This window comes from Morone saxatilis, unplaced genomic scaffold (genome assembly GCF_004916995.1).
Source record: "Morone saxatilis isolate NCDOM2014 unplaced genomic scaffold, NCSU_SB_2.0 Contig18, whole genome shotgun sequence".
Classification (NCBI taxonomy): domain Eukaryota; kingdom Metazoa; phylum Chordata; class Actinopteri; family Moronidae; genus Morone; species Morone saxatilis.
The window spans coordinates 26959808-26979547 of NW_023339740.1; the positions used below are offsets into that span (position 1 = coordinate 26959808).

General features: G+C 39.0%; 1 protein-coding gene across 1 annotated transcript in view; it reads right to left on the reverse strand.

The window, feature by feature from the left end:
• Nucleotides 1–19740, reverse strand: part of ptprt (protein tyrosine phosphatase receptor type T) — a 307757-nt gene that overhangs the window by 66471 nt on the left and 221546 nt on the right. The window contains exons 18-20 of the mRNA XM_035662487.1: nt 12036–12190; nt 6898–6978; nt 6388–6423 (exon numbers count right to left, since the gene is read on the reverse strand). Coding sequence (XP_035518380.1) covers nt 6388–6423; nt 6898–6978; nt 12036–12190 — 272 coding nt within the window. The remainder of the gene's footprint in view (nt 1–6387; nt 6424–6897; nt 6979–12035; nt 12191–19740) is intronic.

Sequence of the window (19740 nt, forward strand, 5' to 3'; positions counted from 1 at the left end):
ATAAAACGTGACACATTATGGAATAGACATTTTTCACAGATGCCATTCTAACATGAAATAGTAAGATAAACACAGATGTTACCAATGTTCTGGTGGTGGTCAACAAAGTCCTGGTAGTATTATTGTCCTGATGCCAATTCTGATATGTCAGCTAATCTGATCCAATAGCAACATTCCCATTATTTTTCACAAATTTTAAATCTGTATTCCACACTAAGGTCAGGGATTGCTCTGTGACGAAAAACTTGATGGCCTGCTGTGACTGACTCAATAAATGAACTAAGCCACTGAAACAACCAGATTTGATTAATAAGGTCAATATCTGTGCTGATACCGATCTGCATATCAAATGGCACAATCCTAATCTTGTGGTCTTTTAAAAGAGGACAACAATGGAATTAATCCTTATTGTGTTTTTATCATTATTGTGTTTTCATCCTCTACAATTCTAATAGTCCTCTTGGACTGTATGAACACAGACTGGCTTCTACCTTTGATTACTATTTAATATATATAGCTATATATGATGAAAGAGATCACCCAAAAGGATGACACAGATTGTCAAAGACTGACAGACTAAGAGGCATACAAATGATGGAAGTATGACTGAGAGACCACTCGATGTGAATATAAGCTGTGTAAGCAGGCAGTCCAGATATGGCTGGAAAAGAGCACAAAGGTTCAAACTTGCCTGAGCACATAAAAGGTTAAAAATTACTATCTCTCAACCCTATTCTCACCTTCAATTACCCAGCACTGCCACATTATGGCCAAACAAAATGACTACCATTAGCCATAATCACCTTACATGCAGCCTAATGCTATGCTGAAACAGACTGGGGGAAATAATTGCCCTTCAGTAATGCTGTGGAAAAACTACTTCCAATACAAGCAGGGCTGTGGGTAGAAATTATGAGCTCTCTCCACAGGCAGTGACTCTGGACCATATTCCACTTCCACTGTGCAGCGGCACAGTTATCGCTAAAGTGTTTTTTTCAGTAAAATTTGTATTGAAAAAAATCAAGGATGCTCCTCTTTTTGTTACAAACCTTCTTTCAATTCAATTTAATTCAATAATTTGTATAGCACCAATACTTAACAAAAAATATTTCAGGACATTTTTCAAAATATCTAGACCATTCTCCTTATAAATGTACCACTCTTTCTCCATATCATACTTTCACAAACTCTCCCCTGTTCCAACAATTTGATTCTAATCTTCACAGAAAAGAAAGGAATCCATTATTCCTGACTGTTTCTATCTTCCCTGAATCTTATATTCTTATATTATTACTATTTAGTCTTTTTAATATAACTTCTGTTTACAGATTGATGAAGCACTTTTACACATGATTGGGGGAATTAGATACATTTTTGCACTCATCAACCAGTGCAAGTGAACACCATATTCAATTCAATTCAATTCAGTTCAATTCAATTCAATTTTACTTTAATAGCGCCAATTCATAACAGAAGTTATCTGAGGACACTTTTCAAAATAGAGCAGGTCTAGACCGTACTATATGTGAAGGGAATGTACATGTATTTGAATGTATCTATTGGCCTTTTGCGACCAGAAGAACCTTTCAAGGAACATTACCTGTTTTAACTGGAGGCCAAGAACTACATTAGAGCTCTAAATGTAGTTCTTGGGCTGCAGTGCCAACACACTCTCATCCCAGGTCATCAAATATCAATGTTGCTTTGGCGCGTCTCTTACAGTTGCTAAAGGGTGCCTTGTGTGTGAGACGCTAAAGGAGATAACAAAACTTCGGCATTTGACACTACTTTCCAACTATACATGAACTAATAGCATGGAATTTGCTGTACTAGTAAATGCTAATACATGTGAAAAGTATTTATTGAGATTGAAAACAAGCACAGAGTTCCTCTGGTATTGATGTTAGGATGTGGGATCGAAATATTTCATTCATATTTAAACAATGTAGAAAAATTGTCAATAAAACAGCAACATATCAAGAGAGTGGGTGACTGTGATTGACAGAGTGGACAGGGGAAAGATCATCTATTTCCTAATGGTTTTAGTGTGGTTAAACATAAAGTTAATACATAATCCCTTTCTACTTCACCTCCTAACATCTCCTTTGCAACATCGGTGCAAACATCAGTATGTTTTAGCAGTAAATCACAAAGAACAAGATGAATCTGTGTCTTTGTATTCAAGTCTTTTCACCTGCAAAATGTTTGTCTCAACCGAAGTCGTTGCTTTTTAATCCATTGTTGATCTAATTTCCCTACACGGGTTTTAGATGCCCTTGAAAAGGCAAACAGGAATGTGGGAATTTTAGTTTCAGATCTAGTTCTTGAGTTTTGTTCTCAGCGTCCTAGTTTCCTGGGACGCCTTTGCATGGGTCCGTGTTTATATCATTGTATTTGTGCAACTGTGTGTACCTAATTAACCACAAAAAGCCTCTGATCCTTGGAAAAACATGACTTCTGTGCTAACAACAGCGAATGGCTGTCCTTGGTCGGGCACAAAAGGCTGACGCTTGGTTTGTGAACTGACAGAGAACAGTGTTGCGCAACCTTTTAACATACATTAGAGTCTGGGAAATTGATTTTTAGAGGAAAACGTGTTTGCACATGAAATGCACGCTATGCTGCGGTGGCTTTCTACTGATCCAGTGGATTTACGTCGCATTAATGTTAGGGTTAATGCTGGGTGTATGTGCATATGGATGTGTGCGAACGTGTACTTCTGTGCTTTGTAACTTTCTGATGTGTCCTTGTCTCTTTATGCATATATTTGTATATACTCGTGTATGCTATACTAGGTGTGTAAGTGTTGGTTTCTCTGTGTTTGCTTATATATGTAAGATTTTGTGAAAGAGAGAGAGAGAGAGAGAGAGAGAGAGAGAGAGAGAGAGAGTATGTGTGTGTGCGTGTGGGTGCATGTGAAATCCCATTTCCATAGCTGAGAAAACACCTGAGCTATGGAGATGGCTATACAGCTAGTTCAAAAAGAAAACACACACACACACACACACATACACACACCGTGCTAAACCCCACTCCGTATTGCATACTGGATTTACCCAAGCTCCTTCTCCCCGTCTTTGATCCCTCAATCTGTATGTCTCTTTCACTGTCGTCTTAATAACTTTCTTCTCTCTCAGCACCTCAGTCTCTGCTCTTCCTCTCTCTTCTCTTCAAGCTATTAAAAACGATCCTCACCGGAACCATTCAGACTCCTGGTGCCACAATCCCTTTTCAAAAGCCTGAAAGGTATTGGAACATGTCTAAATGTTGGATTCTTACTTTAAAAATCAAATGGTTCCTATTCATTCATTAAGTGATTAAATTCAGCCAACCCTTGGAGGACACTTCAGATAAAATGAGCAACATAATGGACTCAATGGGAGTGCTGAGTGTTACAATGGTAACGTGTAGAAACATATGAAGCTTATCAGATCACATGTATTTTCTAGTCAATTCTGGTGGGAATATTTTCTGTGCACTATTTTTATTTGTTTGTTAGTCTTTGTTTTTCTACTTGTTTTGTTGGGACATTTATCAGTCTGTGAGACTTACATTCGTTTTCCTGTCTTGAGGCAAATCAGAGGTTTAATAGGAATTTTTACAGAGGAAATCAACTAAGTGTGGTCTCTTTTTAATTATACAGCTAGCTTTGGTATTGTATTGCTAGACTGAAAATAATTAAAGCATTGTAATGAATGAAATGCGGTCACATTCAACTAAGAAAGTTAGTCAGAGGAGAATTGTCTGACAACTAGAATCCGAATATCTCTGATGAGTTTCAGTTTGTCTTCATGCCATTTAATATTCAAGAAGTGCTTTGGTAGGATAAAAAACATCTTAAAAATATCAGCAGTACATTTCAGCTCGGATTAAACTAGCAAACAAACAAACACATATTGTAAAAAGAAATTTCCTGTTAAGGAACTGGCAAATATTCTCATTTTAATTTTCCTCTTTAACTTGTTTATTTGTCTCCCTTCCTCCAACCCTCCCTCAGTTTACACTCTCTTCCATCCCTTTACATATACTCCCTGTCTCTATTTTTCTATACATTAGTATTCCAATCTCCTGTCTCTCGTTCTTTGGCCTTGGATGGTGATCATGATGAAGATAATGATGATGGAAACATGCATGGTGGTCAATTTGAAGGTCCTCCGTTCACTAATTTACTGCTTCAATCAATAAAATAATTGCGATGCTCAGCATGATGCGTAAACAGCACCCAACACTGCTATATGATGTATTTGGATGGATGGATGGAGGAAAGGAGGGATGAAATGGGAGAGTGTAGTACTGGTAGAAGGAAAATAGAGGATTTATAGAGGGAGTAATCTACCTACAACTGGAAAGATTAATGGATGAATGAATGGAAGAAGGGTTAATTGAATCAATTACACTAGAAAAGAAGAGATGAATGTAGACAGGGATGGGGGGATAGAAAGGTGCATGGAAGGATTAACAGATATGAGGAAATGACCAAATGGGCAATGTAGGGATTAATGGACGAGTGGGTGGACGGATAGATGGGACGAATGGACACATCATCCTGCGAGGTATGGACAAATGTGAGCAACGGATGGATAAAAGGAGGAAAAAATCAGGAGCAGAGGTGTGGTCAAAGGAGGAGGGATGGTCAGGCAGTAGATGGAGGGAGAGATGATGGATGGATAGATGCAATGAAAATAAAACGAGAAGAACAAAAGAGGGATATATGGGTGGTTGGGGAGATGACTTAACGGAAGAAAGGAGGAATGACTGAGTGGATGGAAAGATTGAAGGATGATGTGAGAGAGGGTTGAGTGTTGGATAGATGGACAGAGAGATAGAGTAGGGGTCAACAGATGGATTAACAGATGATAGAAGGATAATGTATAGAATGATTGATGAAATAATTTTTTTCATTCTTCTATTCCACGTGGTTTTACTGCTGTATCAGTTTTATCATTTATCATTTGTTCTAATATATGTAGTGTGTTTTCTAGGCCTATACTTTATGGATTTATTGTGAACACCAGATTTTTCTTCACAGTAATGATGAAAGTTTTGTTTTACATTTCTTGTCTTTCTATCTAATTGTACAGAGAACAGATGGTTCGACAAAACGCTAACGTCATTCTGTGAAGATGTATGACAGCAAATCTGCGCCATTGCACAAATCGCTCAAGCGTTCTTTTGCATTCTGCTTCATCATTCCTTGATGTGCGTCAGCAATCGGTACAGAAACCTATGCAGCCAGTTACAGTAAACTCGCTTAAATGTGCACATTGTTAGAGAATATGGATATCTTTCTCTCCATGCCTCTTTCTCTTTTGACCACTTTTCTGTAGTCAGACGGTTCTTCTCCAGCAGCATATTGGGTGTCTATGACAGTAATTTCTCTTTAGAAATGTCTGGCCCTCTGTTTCCTGGGCAGTTAACACATGTGCTCAGCAGGTATAACAGTTATTGAGCTGATAAACAACAGTGTGAAAAGATACACTTTTGGAAAGAGAGGAGAGAGGCAAAGAAGAAGGAAAAGAGAAAACAAATGGCAAAAAGTCAGCTATGTATGTAAAAATGAAAATAAATACTAGAGATGAAAAAACAGAGATATGGAATTAAAATAATTATTTAATAAAATAAATTAAGAAAGAAGTAGTTTGAAAGACATGTAGAGGTAAAGGAGGGAGAGGGGGTGGCGTGACAGTGGACACGATGACAGGGATAGGGAAAAGAATGGGCAGAGTGCAGGAGGGAAGAAGGCAGGAGTGAAAAGGAGGAGGATGGATGAGAGGAGGTGTGGCAGGAAGATGACGAGGTGGCAGCTGGCTGATAAGTATTATCACATAAAACAGAAACACTCCCGTAAAGAGAGACCTGCACACAAATGTCACTATGGCACTTATGCCTCTGTGCGTGTGTGTGTGAACGTGAGAGAGAGAGAGTGTGAAATTATCTAGTAGTGCAAAGACTGGCCACACACACACACACACACACACACACACACACACACACATACATGTTACACTTTGGCAGAGGCCAGAGCCAATCTCCTTGGCAAGGAACTGGTCAATCTGGCCAACAGAAGGGGATAGAGGGAGGAAAAATGAAGAGAAAAAGACAGAAAGAAGGTAGTGGAAAATGGTTTTGACATTTCATTTTGCCCATGTGTAAACCCTGTGTGTGTATGTGTGTTTGTGTGTGTGCATCCCCATTTGTGATTGCACATGAAGTATATGAATGAAGCTTTCCATGTGCATTGTGGACTGCATGTTCCCCTGATGTGTGTGAAACTGCCTTTTTGTTAACTTTTATTATTTATTGTAGCATTAATTGATAACTGAGAGAGATATGGACAAAAGTAAAGATTGGGAGGAAATTGAAGTGAGACAAACAGTTTTTACTCACCTATAGAAGTTGTGGCTGGAACTGGCTCTTTGGACACTGCACATGCAATATGACACACAAAAGGAAGCACACATTCTCAGTCAGTAAAAGCAATAACATACTGTCAAAATATATGCCATATTGGGTCTTTAATTATGCTTTTTTAAGGAAGTAAAAACTTTTGTAATATTGACCATAAAGGCACTGTCTGTAGGGTTGAGAAACACAAGCATGAATTACTAACTAGATGAAGAAAGAGGGCAGGTTTTAGTCAGTTAGCTGAGAGCTAAGGAGCATTAACATGTTCTACAAGTGATAACGTGCAAAATAACGCAAACATTGTACTGTAGTCAGAGTACTCGTAACAGAATCAAGGAGCTGTTTCTACACAGTGTCATTTATAGGGATAGTTTGTCCAGTTGCACTTACAGCTGCAGGCAACTCCACTACAGCCATAAAATTGTTTCGCCTAAAGCATCTACAGATGTTATGTGTGTGCGTGTGTGAGTGTGTGTGTATACAAGTGTGTACCCGAGTAGTAGGAATTCAGCAGGGATTTGCTCTGCAGTGTCTTGCTTCCCTGCACAGAGAAGGAGCAGGGAGAGGGGGAGGCTGGGGAGGAGACAGAAGGGAGGAGAGGTGAAAGGAAGGTGAGTAAAAGGATGAGGAAACAAGAGGAAAAAGGGGAGAGGGTATTAAAATATGGAGAAAAAAGGAGGGAGGTTGGGTAAAAAATGAAGTGTGGGACAGGGTAGGAAGGTAAGGGGGTAGTGTAGGAGGTGAACGGAGAGAAAAAGTGAATATAACAGGAGGAAGATGAAGAAAGATGAGAACAGAGGATGTGTGAAGGGAAACAAGAGGAGGAAGCAGGATGTGAAGAAGACAATAAAATGAAGAGGACAGGGGGGACAGAAAGTAAAGCACAAATCAGGTGAAGGACAAAAGGGAGAAGCCAGAGGAGAGGGAAGAGGAGAAGAGGGGTGGGTCAGTGAACTCAACAATCAATCATCGCAGGACACAATTAACAATAAAAACATATACAAAGGATGATCAATACGCCATATTCAACAGCACAAGACAATCCAATAACACTAATGGCACCATCAATGCTACTGATATTGAATTTTAAAGCATAAAAGTGGTTCCGTCTCAATGAGTGCGCACTCAAATATGACATACTCTCAATGTTCGTCAATATATACAATTACATGACTTTGTGGCTCGTATGAACAATGATGGCTCAAACTAAATGGCATGAACCAATGGCAAGGGACAGAGCATGATATAAAGTGGAGAACAGGGTGGAATATAAATCCAGTGGACATACAATTACATAAGTAATACTCATCATCACACCCCAGTTATGACACAAGCAATCGAACAATATTAACATTATGAATCAAATGGATCTCACTTATTCTAGGGAATAACAACATTTGTCCCACTAACCCAGGTGGCCTAGCACACCTTGAGCAGTTAAGTACCAAATAGAGCCCCCCCTCACTGATCAGCTTAAAATTACCTTTGTGTGGCATGAGGACTCCTTGTTGTCTACATAAGGATCTGTGAGTCTCTAGAACAGGTTCTGGGCTCCTTGGAATACATTTTTTCAAGTATCTCCCATCTGGATATAAAGGCCTCATCCTGGTATAATTGATCACTGTAAACAACTTTCAGTGACCCATCTGTATAAGTGGACAAATAGACCCATATGGAAACATCGTTGTTTTATTTTCCAGTTTTCCAGTATGTAGGCTATTTCTGTCACTCTGTTAGTCAGCTAGTCTGGAAGGTAGCGGGCAGTTACCTAATCAAAAAACCATTTACTCAAACAGCTTTAAAACTGACATCTGCAGTCACGACTCAAGAACACTTCCTATGGTAATTTGTTAAAAAATGACATATGTTTGTGTCATTGTGATGGGGATCAGACTTGCTCGAAGAAAGTGATTGTGGTGCACCTTTTTCTTGTTGTCTGTTTTTTTTATTTTTTTTTTTGGTCAACTAACTACCAGTGGTTGATCAAACTGTTATTGCTAGTTCAAAAAGGCTACTGTTAGAAGCAAGTCAACAGAACCAAATAGAAAACAGAATAGAGCTGAGCTGATACATCATTGCTTATGAATGTGACTCACTAACAGGTTCTAAGTAATTTCCCCCTGAGATTATTAAAGTATTTCTGATTCTGATTCTGATTCTGATTTCTTAAATAGTGACTGATATTACTACGTCCATGCAGACACACTATCTCCTACATACACACACAGACTGCTAGGGGCTATTAATAAATGATATCTAGGATAGACACACACACACACACACACACACACACACAATAAGATAAAACCTTGGGGGATTGCTGGGAGACTGACTGTGACATATTATATGCTAGCTCATCCTGTTCAATAATCCACACTAGATATCACAGCTAGCCTACATTTATCTATAGGACTGGCAGCTAGTTGGTGTGTGTGTGTTTGTGTGTGTGTGGGTGTAGTCACCTAAAAGTAATTGTCATTTATCTATAGGCTTTTGGCAGGCCATTAGTACTCATGCATGTCAGCATATACCGTACAGTAGTTTTGCATGTGTTCATTTGTTTTGTGTATTTCAGACCCCTGGTGGTCCAAGGTGGTGGCCATTAGTGGAAACAGGAAAGTAATCTCTCCTCCACTTGCCTTTGTACTCAATGATATGATATCATTTCAGCTTCTCCGGTGGCATTTTTCTCTGCACTTCATAGATTAGTTTTAGCTGTACATTAGGTATCCAGTGTATTTTCGGTATTATTTGGAGTAGTTGAACTGCAAACTCTGATGCCGTTTTGGTAGGGAAGTCCCAGTCTGCTAATTAATGTCTTTTGGCCAAGCAGACTACTATCTGATATGAAAAAAACACAACCAATAAGAAATACAAGGGAATACAGGGATTGCAAAACATTTACCATGATGGGGGGGTAATTTGAGACACATTCTAGCTAGCTGTTGAAAAGTGTATTTTGCTAATGCTAAAAAGCCTCTCCGAGCCCATGTTACTCCCAAGTGTAACTTCGTCACTAAGTGGACTGTGGAAGTAGCCACTTACAGCATCTTCTCTCTGTGATAATGGTAGCTGAGGTGACACTAAAATTAGCCATCTTTCTCCCTGTCACATTAAAGTGATAGAAAGAAAGCGGCTTCAGAGATGTGTCTCTTGTGTGAGAGCAGCATGAATGAGTGCTTGTGATGCTGGGCAGAAGAATAATGGTCCGTCCATGTGACTCGTCCATGTGTTTCTTTTAGCTGTTAGCTATATCTTGCTACACTGTTGTCATCTGGATACGAAAATGAAAATGAAAATGAAACATTTCTGGTCAATTCTGCTCCTTCCTGTCACCAGTAGTAGAAGTTTTTCACTTTAGCTTTATAAAATGAAATGGATTTTCTTACTAGTAACCCCAAAAGCTCTAACATAGTTTTCTGTGCAGACAGCACTCTTTTCCTGTTTCTCACCATAAAACAACCTAGAAGGTGTCTAACCAAATAAACTTCAAAATAAATGGCAGTATGAAGGCTGACACAGACCTCACCCAGTGTTTTGTGTGTCATTTACTGATGTCTTAAAAATTCATGTGATGACAATTTCCTGATGTGAAAATTATCCATGTAGCAGCCCTCTTGCCTAATTCTCATTCATATTCTGTTTGCTCTACTGTTTTCTGGTACAATAGCCCAATTTCCCTACATGGAATAATTTAAATTTTATCTTCTCCTCCTCTCTCCGTTGTCCTCTCTTTCTTGCCTCTCTCCTCTCATCTCCCCTCTGCTCCCCTCTCCTAATACCTCCAAACACAACATATTTTCTCCTCTTCTGATAAAATCCCTCTCGTCTCATGCGTACCGGCACTGTATGCTAATGCGCCTCAAAAAGAAGCTCAACTTTAATACAGTGAGGAGTGTACCTGCATACCAAAAGAAATCTGCTTTGACAGCAATGTCCTGTGAAGATAACTGGTGACTGGGTGAGAATGCAATAACACAAAAAGGTTATTTGCTCCGCGAGGGTCCATCCACGGAAATATTATTGGGTCCCCTACCTTGTGTCAGCGTTTTTTCTCTGTCTCATTAGGACTGAGCCTGGATTGGTGACTGTGTGTGAACGTGTGTGCTCTGTTTCCTTTTCTTTTTCAAATATTAATGTGATAAGACAACTATGACAGAGAGAGAGACTAGTTCATGGAACCAAGTTTAACAGACCTGACAAGTAATTCAATTTTAAACAACAATCTAATGAAAAGTGTAGAAAGAAACACAGCAAAAGAGGCAGAATTATATTTTTTGTCATAGTCCGTCCATACAATCTGCATAGACTGATAGACAATAGTGCAGTGTCTCTCTGGATTAAATGGCATACCGAATTAGACATATTTTTCAACATTTACCCAAAGCTGATTAAAAAAGGAGAGAGCACCTTTCAAAAGTCCAAACTTAATTTCACATAAAAAGACCCAAATTCTATTTGAATGCCAAAACTCTATTTTTGGCCCTAAGCAAGGTTTAGGCAACTCTGCCTGGAAGTTTTAAAGTAACCATTACGTTATCATCTTTCCAGTTCCCAGAAGATACTAACCTTTTTTTTCTAAATTATCTAAATGCCAAAGCTTTTACTTACTGTATAGACTCAACCAAAGTGAACTGAGTTCTAGTTGGAAGAAAAACAATGTTGAATATCTTGAATACAACAAGTTTATGAAACACCCAAGGTCGAGAAGAAAGTAAGCTCCTTCCCTATATGTTGTTCCCTATAAGTTTATCTGAAAGCCAATGAAATAAAAAAATGAATATCACAGCTTTCTTATACATCCAAGGTCCAGATAACAGCAGTCTAGTCTAAGTGTTTTCAATGCAGAAACATTATTTTATGTCAGAATTGCCACATGTACAGTTAGAAGAAGAGTGCGGGCAATTACGGCTGTCATCAGCTTGCTACTTAGTCCCTCTCCAGCAACCCTGGCTTTCAATGGCCAAGCACTCCCAAAAGGCCAGCCTGACATTTTCAAGAGAAAAATGCCCTTCTGAGGGGCCCTGTCTAATTACCCTGGACACACACACACACGCATCATTTTACAAAGAACAGGAATATACACCCACATGGCCTCACAAATATGGGCAGGCTGATTGTTATGAGATTGCAGCTGAAGATACACGCACACGTGAAACACCCACTGCAATATGCATAGATGTACTTGCATGTGTATGAGGCAGCACAGAGCAGAACCAGTTCAGAGGAAAAGAGCTGAAAATAATTACAACTGCACTAAGTAAGATGGGGGCTAGTGAAGCAGTACAACATGCTGCTGATATTGGTGAAAGAGGAACATATGGAGAGTTTTATTGTAAAATGAGATGTCCACTATTTGAATAAATGAATCTGACAAAATGATTAATGGCACAGAGACACAGTATATGTGTCTTTTTGAGTTGAGACAAGGGCAAAAGAAACTTTGCTAAGTGAGACAAAAGTTAACTTACAGCTAAATTTATTACATAAGGCAAATTCGCTTTGCTGTATTCTACCATGGTTATATATTTAGGGATTCAATTTGGACAGTATATTCTCTGAAGGATCTCCATGATGGTGCCAGTTGGTAGATTTAGGATGCACCAAAAGCACAGAGGATTTTGACTTACTGAATCCATTGAGGTCCTGGTTGGAGGTGGAGAAGGGGTCGTCTTTGTGCAGGGTGCTGACTTTAGTGGTGCTCTTATCAGCTGTGGTGACTGGACCCATCTCCCTCTGCTGGGTGGAGCTGCTGGCAGTCTCCTTCTGCTTCTTCGCCAACTTCCTACGGTGGTGTGAACACACGGACGCAAACAAAAATACACGTAAAGGCACATACGTAAGCACGGACAGGAACATGCACGCACACAGGTATATTTACACATATAGACACACATAAAAATGTGTAAACCCATGTGCAGCACCCACACAATCACACATTAACAAACAAACATACATCACAAAAATTACTGTCAGGGAGATTATTTATGGTGAGAACTGCAAGCATAAGAGAACTATATTTCTTTATAACATACAGTGAAAAACACAAAAGAGACAAAATGGCCACACGAGGATGAGCATTGTGTTTAATGCATTGCCATATCCAAAAGTTCAAACTACATTTTTGCGTTTAATCATATATTTTTAACAGTCTAACTTGTTGAGCAGCCATATACCATTGCTTTGAGCAAATTATAGCGTAGACCATTAAGGCAATGGTTAAACTTCTAATTTATAGTTATACCACTGCTTTTAATTGTCTGTTTCATGGTTGTTGATTTGTCTTTATTTAAGATAAAATATATTTTTGATCCTATAAGTAAAAATAAAGACCTACTGTGTGTAATTTTTGGTTCTATGGTGAGTCAGAATTAGGTAACAAGCTACATGGATAATGGACTCATCGATCTGTGGGGCAGAGATGGCTCAGGTGGTAGACCTCGTTGGTGGTTGTCTGCTGGTCACAGGGTTGGCAGTTTGATTCCCACTACCTCTTACCCAGATGGTTAGGTGTCCTTGAGCAAGATACTGAACCCTGCAATGTTCATCAGCCACTAATTTCTGATACAAAACCCAGATAAATGAAGAGGGTTGAATAGGGAAGGGCATCCAGCGTAAATAATTTCAGACAGTCAATCTCTACCTGTATCTCATACAGTACATCATACTGTAAAATCAAATTCATTTTTTATATTAAAACTGTACTGGCACCAGATCAACCACAGTATCTAAAAAGATACATTTTATATTATAATTTGTCATCAAGTGCAAATATTGATATCAATTGTTCTGTAAAACCACACTAACAGTACTGACTGATTTACATTACCATAGGCTTACCCAGTCCCACATCCAGTTGTTTTGGACAGTAAAAGATGCTTAATTTGCAAGATCACTAACATTCCAAGTAACAAATGGGGAGACCCAATAACTGACTGTTGGAACAGCTTTAAATTAGAAATCAAGAAAAAAAGGTAAGATTTTTTTTTCTCCAGAGCAATTAGAGCAAAGCAAGGACAGGCGATATTATTCATTGGGGAGAGGTTGACATTCAGTACTTTGGTAACATGTGGGGCTTCTACAGTGGCTATATATAATGGTAACTGTAATCGTGTGACCGCTGATGAGGTGTCCATTGAGTGTGGTTGTATTCTTAGGATTTTTTTCTCCCGTTCACTGTTCACATGTCACAACTCCCATCTGTTGGCCATTTTGTGTTGGCTATATTGAGTTCTACCTTTTCTACCTTCAGTTTTAAGTCCACTGAGACACCAGATGGCAGAAACGACAGCAAGCCATTACAATCTGACATCAACTGGTAAATTCACCAGAGCTTGCAGAAGTACCACCATAAAGCAGTTTTTTACTGTCTTGTCCTGCATGTATTGCCTTACAACTACCTCCAGAAGTCAGAAATGTTCTATGAACCTCAGCATACTGGAAATGATAATTAGTGTGTCTCATTTTAATGTGAGTATGATCACTGCATACAGAAAGCACTGCTGCCTTCAATAGACTGAAACAATGTAAAATGCTATGAATGTTAATTCAGGAAATATCACATGACCAAGTTGTATTGAAGTATTTGTTATCAGGTGGTCATTAAGCACTGGTAAATGTATCACAAGAAATAGACTAATGAAAAATCCATTACAAGAAGTGAATAAAGGAAGCACTGTTTGTTTTTGTTAGCAGCCTGGATATGTTATTAATCACAGAATGTTTTGGATAAATGGACATTACCGCTGGTATTTACACTTTGTCAGCCATTAAAGGGGAACTTACTGGTGATTAACTAGGACATTTTGGGCTATACAGGTTGTTTAGGGCCGCCATTGGTTTTAGTCACTCTAAAACAGGACCATTTAATCTGGGGAGGAGGAGCAGGTTCAGCCCAACCAGCATGATTTCTGACAGCACAAGGTCATTTATCAGCATAGTGAGCATTCAGTGTAGATCTGTATCTTTAGTGTTCCAGAAATCTCATATTTACCAAACTAGACCAAACTGCAGACACAGCACCTGTTTCAGTTCTCCCTTTGACAGTTGCTGTACACATTGTAGGACATTATCAATGGAATGGTTCAGACAAGTGCATCTTACAAGAGCTGTAATTTACATCTGTCATTGAAGTACACTGATAAAAATCCAAATATAATTTAGTCATTCAAGAGAGATAATGGATTTCCGCAAAAAATTCCATGTACACTGCTTCAGTGTCATGCAAAATTGATTTTTTAGAATTTCACAACCCTGGATGAGGAAAACCTGCCTTGTACTTTACTAATGCCAGATTCCCTCTATTGTGTTATCATAAAAAGCTGACATTAAGAGCCACTTTAATAAGAGTAGTGTTTCCTAAAATATCACTTTCAATTATAAACATTTGCCTATAAGAAAATAAATATATTTTTACTTTGTCTGTAGAGAGGCCTTTAAAGAACGTGAAACACAAATGAAATCAACAGCTTTGTGACCTTTGTGGTTTAAGAGCAACTCATGTACACAAATATTGACTGAGACCTTGCAGATTAAGGGAATTACATGAATTACTTTTTAACGAGCATTTTCCTTTTATGTGTGACCTGTACTTTCCCACTAAGGATAACACAAATATATCTTGATCCACTAGCAGACTGCAAAGCATGATGTAACCTTGAAAAACATTATGCCCTAAGTGCTATCTGTTGATCTGGGGGTTGCAGTGAAATCCAAGGAGAGCCAATAAACACAGTGGGTTTCCTTTATTTTTCAAAATAGCTCTAAATGGTTTCTTTATAACTATAATAGTTATAATATGTAACTGCAGCTCTCTGTGGTAAATATCATGCCTGTGTGCAGTAATGGCTTATTAGTTAGTTATTTTGCTATTGAAGGAGCAGATCAGAGGATTGTCTTGTTCTCTCTCATCAGTGCTTGTAGTCTAACATATAAGGTAGTGCAATGGATGCTAAAGCATTTCCATAGACCTTCTTCCTTAGGATGTGTTCAATTTTTGACTTGGCAGCTGCTAACTGGTAAATTGTCTAGTAAATCATTCTCTTGGAAATGGTGTATTGAGTATCACTTAAATGATTACCAAAGCAAATTACCTGACACTCAGCAGCACAGTCCTATCAAACAGTCAACAGATAAATTAGTACATTTTTGGCTGAAATGCACTACAACCACATGTCAAAGCATTCAGTGTTCACAGAATTTCCCTTGAATTCCAAAAACAACACATTCTGTTCCAGTGTGGCCCTTGCTCGGTTAGCCATATTGCTGTAATGCAATACAAAGGGGAAAAAAAGAAGGGCATGGTTCTATTTTCTATCTGGTATCAGCAGTACAGGTCAAAGGGTCAGCTCTCCATATGGTAAGAGAAAGCCATTACAGCATGCAAAAAGCTATTTTATGTGAGGGATTCCCATATGTGCGACTCACCAGCAGTAAATCTCGTAATACATTTTCTCTGACAATGGTAGCTGAGAGAAAAAGCTGGCTGACCCAAATGTAGATCCCCATGCAATTAGCTATTCCATGTGACAACTTTGTGTGTTTATATTCCTCTTATAGAAAAATGTTTAAAAGTTATCACTTAGAAGGTGTAGGGTGTTTTAGTTGTATTCATGGTTAAGGTTGAAGATATACTTTCATATTGCTATTTTTGGTTTTAAAGGTCCAGTGTGTAGGATTTTGTGGCATCTAGCGGTGAGGTTGCAGAATGCAACTAAATACTAGCCTTTCCCCCTTTCCTTCCGTGTGTAGGAGAACCTACAGCGGTCGTGAAAACGCATGAAAAACGAGAAAAGAAAGGCCTTCTCCAGAGTCAGTGTTTACTTTGTCAAATGTGCTTCAAAGTGGCAGTTGCAGTAGCACCGCACCCACTAGAATGACCCTTCACATCTACAGAATTAGTAGACCCGCTCTTTCTGTAGATGTGAAGGGTCATTCTCAAGTAATGGAAAACAGAGCCGACTTTAAGGTGATTATAAACTAATGAAAACACAAAGTATGAATATTATATTCCATTTATGCGATTCATTTCTGGCCCAATAGATCTCTTTTTCACTCATTGCAGAACCTTATTTTGACCTTTTTCAGAAAGTGTGTAGTTAACAAAACACTAACATCTTGAGAAATCGCTACTCTTTCCCACAAACTGTCAGAACAGAGCGACCCATTAATCAAGTTTCTCACAGTACGTACAAGCAAGCGTGTTTCACATCAGTGCATTGCTCGGTGCTTTTGCAGATGAACAATCACTAATGTGTATCAGTAACGCATCATTTTGAATTATTTTATTAGCTCCAGTTGAGTCATATAAAAATCATCTCACACTGCTTTTTCTCAAGTCAATATAAAAACTCCTCCTCAATCCACCAACAATTCTACTTAAACTTTGTGTCGGACATCCGGTGCACGAATGGCATGCAGTGGGGCTGTTGTGTGTGTTTTTGTGTGTGTGTGTGCACAAGCACTGGCTATAATGCGGGCATGTGTATGTGTGTACTTGTTTCTGTGAGCAAACACTTGAAGGCTGTGTAAGTACTGCATGTGCTGGACGTTCAGTGTTTTCGCCTGTGTGTGTGCTTGTACACGTGTCTGTTGTATTTGGCTGTTAGTGCACACTGGCCAGTGAGTGGGTGTGTTTCTCAGTGACCTATCACGAAGCCGCCTATACGCCTGTTTGTGTCACTGAAAAACTGCTCGATCCTGCATAGTCACTCCAAAAGGCAAATTACAAAAGCACAAATACTACTTTCCTTTGGACCATTAATCATACCTTCCCAACAATGACTTATCAAGTTTCTTTCAAAAACAGCTAGTCTATCATGAACTACTTAAGGGTTGATTCATTTGTTTCTAAAAGTAACATCTATTGCAGAAAGGCATATGGTTAAACATGAGTTAAATAAAATTGTTTAAGTTCCTGGTAACATGACTAATGAAAAAGTTATTCGTACTTTAGAACTTTAAACACACACAAGCTCAAATACTTATATTAAGATTTTATTTCACTAACCACCCAAAATATATGTTTTTTGCTGTCAAACGACATCGATCTCTCAGTTTACTGTAGAGTATCTTTGTTGACAGATTAAATAATGGTTACAGTAATAAATATTGATTGCCACTGACATTTTCTTGAAAGTAAAACCATAAATAATGAGGCCAAACATAACTGTTCACTCCATAAGGGAAATCTCTGCTTGGATGTAAAAACATTATAAATTAAGTATAGCCTTGATTTGTCTGAGATGGGACTCCTGAGCTTGTGGCTCCTGCATTGAAGTCAAACATGAATCCTCTTCCCCAACCTGCAAATCCTTAGCTTTTGTTTCACTTCCTTAAAATGAACCAGATTGCCTGAACTGACATTAAATGTTTTGTTGGACATAAATCATAACTGCAGAGTCATCCAATATGAGCAGAATTCCTTTGTAGACTGGGCTGCTGCAACGTGCATCCACGTACATTAGTGTGACAGCGTGTATGTTCTTGTGCGTGTGTATGTCTGTGTGCCTTTACACATCAGTGCAATATGAGTGCACATAATAATCTGCTTTTCCTTTTGTACATTTTTATCTATGATCTTTGTGTGTGGATGTTTGTGAATATGCTTGTGCCCGTGTGTGTGCGCACCATTGCATTTGTAGAGCCCTCTACGGTTCAGAAAGCAATGAATGAGAGGTCAGATGTGGAAGCAACAACTCTTTTCATCCCTAACATTCCACTGACTCAGGCAATACTATGTGTGTGAGGACTGAGAAAGATATGCAGAAATTAAAGCAGTGTCACTGTATAATAAAGTGGTGTGTGTGTGGGGGGGATCAGATGATGAGCTGTACTTGCCCTTGAGTACTTAAGCAATTCAGCCAAGAGACACAGAAATGAAAAATCACAGAGAGATTATAAAGCCAGAGACAGAGCAGAGGGTGAGAAGAGAACAAGTAGGAAAATAAATGAAACAGTTTAAGAATAAACAAGGAAACGAGAAAGAACAACCAGAGGAATAAGAGGGAGGGCGAGATGAAGGTGTTAGAGGGAGACAGAAAAGTGCAAGACGGAAAAGGAGGAATGGCCTGGCAAAGTTTCTCCCATAATCATTTCCTTCCATCAACCCCAGATTCAACCTTCCTCTACTCCACACCAATTTACAGGCGACGGAGCCTCAAAACCTCCTGCGTGATTGGAGCTTAGAGTGGCCTATTCCTGGCTATCTGACTGCACTTTGACAGAAAGTGGGCAGGAGACGAGGAGGAGGAGGTGAGCAAAGAAAGGAAAGCCAAATGGAAAAGATGAAGATGTGGAGAGAGAATGGAGGGAAGATGAGGGCGGGGACGGGGAAGGAAGGAAACGATGGACGTGACAAAAGGCGAGAAGGAGGAGAAGAAGAAGGAACAGACAGAAACGAGACTTGTGAGATGAGAGAGGCCTTCTCATTCTCCTCCTCCCTCCTTCTCCACACCTCCACCTATAACACATTCATCCCGTTAATGGACTCGTTTAAATGACAAATTCCTTGCATATTGTAAGTGGCAATGAGCACGACATAATCCTTCTTTAATGAATGTCACGGCAGCAGTTCATTAAGCACTAAGGTTACCCAGCCGGGTGCCGACCGCGGCAAGAATCATGGACTACTTTGTGCCCCCGGCGACGTTAATTGCAGGCCATTTGATGTGCCGATAATGAGCGATGCGTGGTGGATACGTTGTTTCTTTAGGGGGGGTGTGGGGGGATAAGAGCTTCCCCTGATGAGTTTGAGAGGAGATGTCATTACTGAGAGACACGAGATGAGACGAATGGAGTGAGGCAAAGCGACGGTACTTTTGGTGAACTCTTGAGCAAAAAAATACTGCTTTTTAATTGTTCCTTTGATATATTAGGTGTCATGAGCACTTGAAGGGGTTCATTTTCCAAATGCTGGATATCCATTTAGTGAAATTTATTACTGAAGTTCATTTTTCAGTATTTCTAAACTGTAGGAGGATGCAGTTTTGTGAATCCTTGCTTCCCCATTAAGTTACCTCTTTGTAAAAAAACCAGTACCAACATTTGTTTTAAATGCTATTGATTAATTAAAGAAAAGAGTCACTATTGTTTCATTTGGCAGCATCCTATTAAGACTATAATATCTTCTAAAAACTGGACAACAGTCCAATGTTTAACCCTTTCAATTTTAGCATTATGCAATGTATTCAGCCAGTCAACCAGTGGCTTTTGTGACATATAATAAATACATTTGTGCCATTAATGATTTTAATGGGTTTATCCAAACATATTATTTGTAGCTACAAATTTTAGCTGTATATAGCTACAAATATGTACTTCTGGAAGAATCGACCA